Source organism: Vollenhovia emeryi, unplaced genomic scaffold, assembly GCF_000949405.1.
Source record: "Vollenhovia emeryi isolate VEMERY1.0 unplaced genomic scaffold, V.emery_V1.0 DF939367.1, whole genome shotgun sequence".
Classification (NCBI taxonomy): domain Eukaryota; kingdom Metazoa; phylum Arthropoda; class Insecta; order Hymenoptera; family Formicidae; genus Vollenhovia; species Vollenhovia emeryi.
This window is the reverse complement of record NW_011966999.1, coordinates 1-1490: the sequence shown is the minus strand read 5'-3', so window position 1 is coordinate 1490 and position 1490 is coordinate 1. Positions and strand designations below refer to the sequence as shown.

Here is a 1490-nt window from a genome sequence, read left to right as displayed (position 1 = left end):
CATGTCAAAGATGTAATAAATCGAGACACGAAGTATCTCATATCTTTTCTCGCCTTTAATGTTTCAAGATGCTTAATAAATAGAGCAGTCATTATACCCTCAAAATTATAATCCTTTGACGAAAGAGATTGGAAATGGATTTAAATGAAATGTTCAACTTGCAAATTTCGAATGCATTCTTTTAAGTGAAATAACTGAATTAATTTAACTCGAAGGCATTTTCAAACAACATGTCAAAGATGTAATAAATTGAGACATGAAATATCTTATATCTTTTTTCGCCTTTAATGTTTCAAGATGCTTAATAAATATTGTCAGTGTAAACAAGTGTACCCCTTGGCTGAACCCTCGGCTGAACTTACCACGAATCTTCTTCGTGCTGTCCAGGTCAACGACGATGTTACCTGCCATTGTTTGCCCAGGGTAATATGTGCTCCATTGATTATCAAACTCTATTCGAAAGTCCTTGAGGCCCATGTCGATCGTTTTGGCCTCTCTGATCTCAGCGACGATACTTCTTCGAGATTATCTCACTTATTATTCAACACCATAGCGTTTGGATAAGGACACTTGCCGACAAGTCGCCGAGGTCCCGAGGCAACCGCTAAGGGTTGCTAAAGAAGCATAGCGGGAGGTGGCCAATCGGGACGTTTCCCCAAAAGGCCAAAAGGCATCCGTTCCAATTTTACAATTAGATGAACGGGTTCTCCGTGCGCCAGAAACGGCGGAAATGCGTCTGAAAGCACAGACTTTTTTTATCAATTACAGTTGACAGAGAAATAATCAATCGTTTGGAGAAACGTTCGGGGTTGCTTACCTTCCACCGTGCTCCGTTCCGCTTTTTCTTCCCCCTACGTAAACCCCTTCTCGAATTTCTCTTCGATTCTCACGTACACCGACAGCAATGGCACATGCGTAATGCGTAGGAAATAAGAGTATTATATTGCGCACCGTGATCCTTGATTCGTTTTCTCGCTCTATACGCGATCACGTCTGATGACGTCACGTAATCATGTATAGCTGTTGGCGCTGTTGCTAGACAGAAGCCTAGGAGCGGCAAATTTAGCTTTATTTTGAAGCGCCTCTATGTCCATAAAACGCGGGGGCGTGAACTACGTAGCCAACGTCGACGGGTAACGTTAGCGTCAGTGGGTAAGAGCAGTGTCCACTGAGTTTTTGGTTCTCATCCGTGCTATATCCAAGAAGGAGCTAGAGCGAGGTAAAAATGGACACGATCAGTCTTTATCCTTATGGTCCTTACCCAGGTAGAACATAAAACTCATTATGACATCATTATGACATCACTTCAAAAATCATAATGATCTCATTTGATACATTTTTGGCTACGTTTTGGTGACTTATTTATGCTAGCATAGTGATTTTAATATGACCTCCAAAAAGAAGAATATTATCTCAAATTGATTGATACACGAAATTTATTTGCATTATTATTATTAGCGAGTATACATATTATTATTATACACTACTAA

At 40.3% G+C, this 1490-nt stretch overlaps 1 protein-coding gene across 1 annotated transcript in view; it reads right to left on the bottom strand.

Annotated features, from left to right (window-relative positions):
• Positions 1-1031, bottom strand: part of LOC105558195 (arrestin domain-containing protein 2) — a 5139-nt gene extending 4108 nt beyond the window's left edge. The window contains exons 1-2 of the mRNA XM_012005759.1: positions 818-1031; positions 363-736 (exon numbers count right to left, since the gene is read on the bottom strand). Of these exons, the coding sequence (XP_011861149.1) occupies positions 363-477 (115 nt within the window). The 5' untranslated portion in view covers positions 478-736; positions 818-1031. The remainder of the gene's footprint in view (positions 1-362; positions 737-817) is intronic.
• Between the last annotated feature and the right edge of the window lie 459 nt (positions 1032-1490).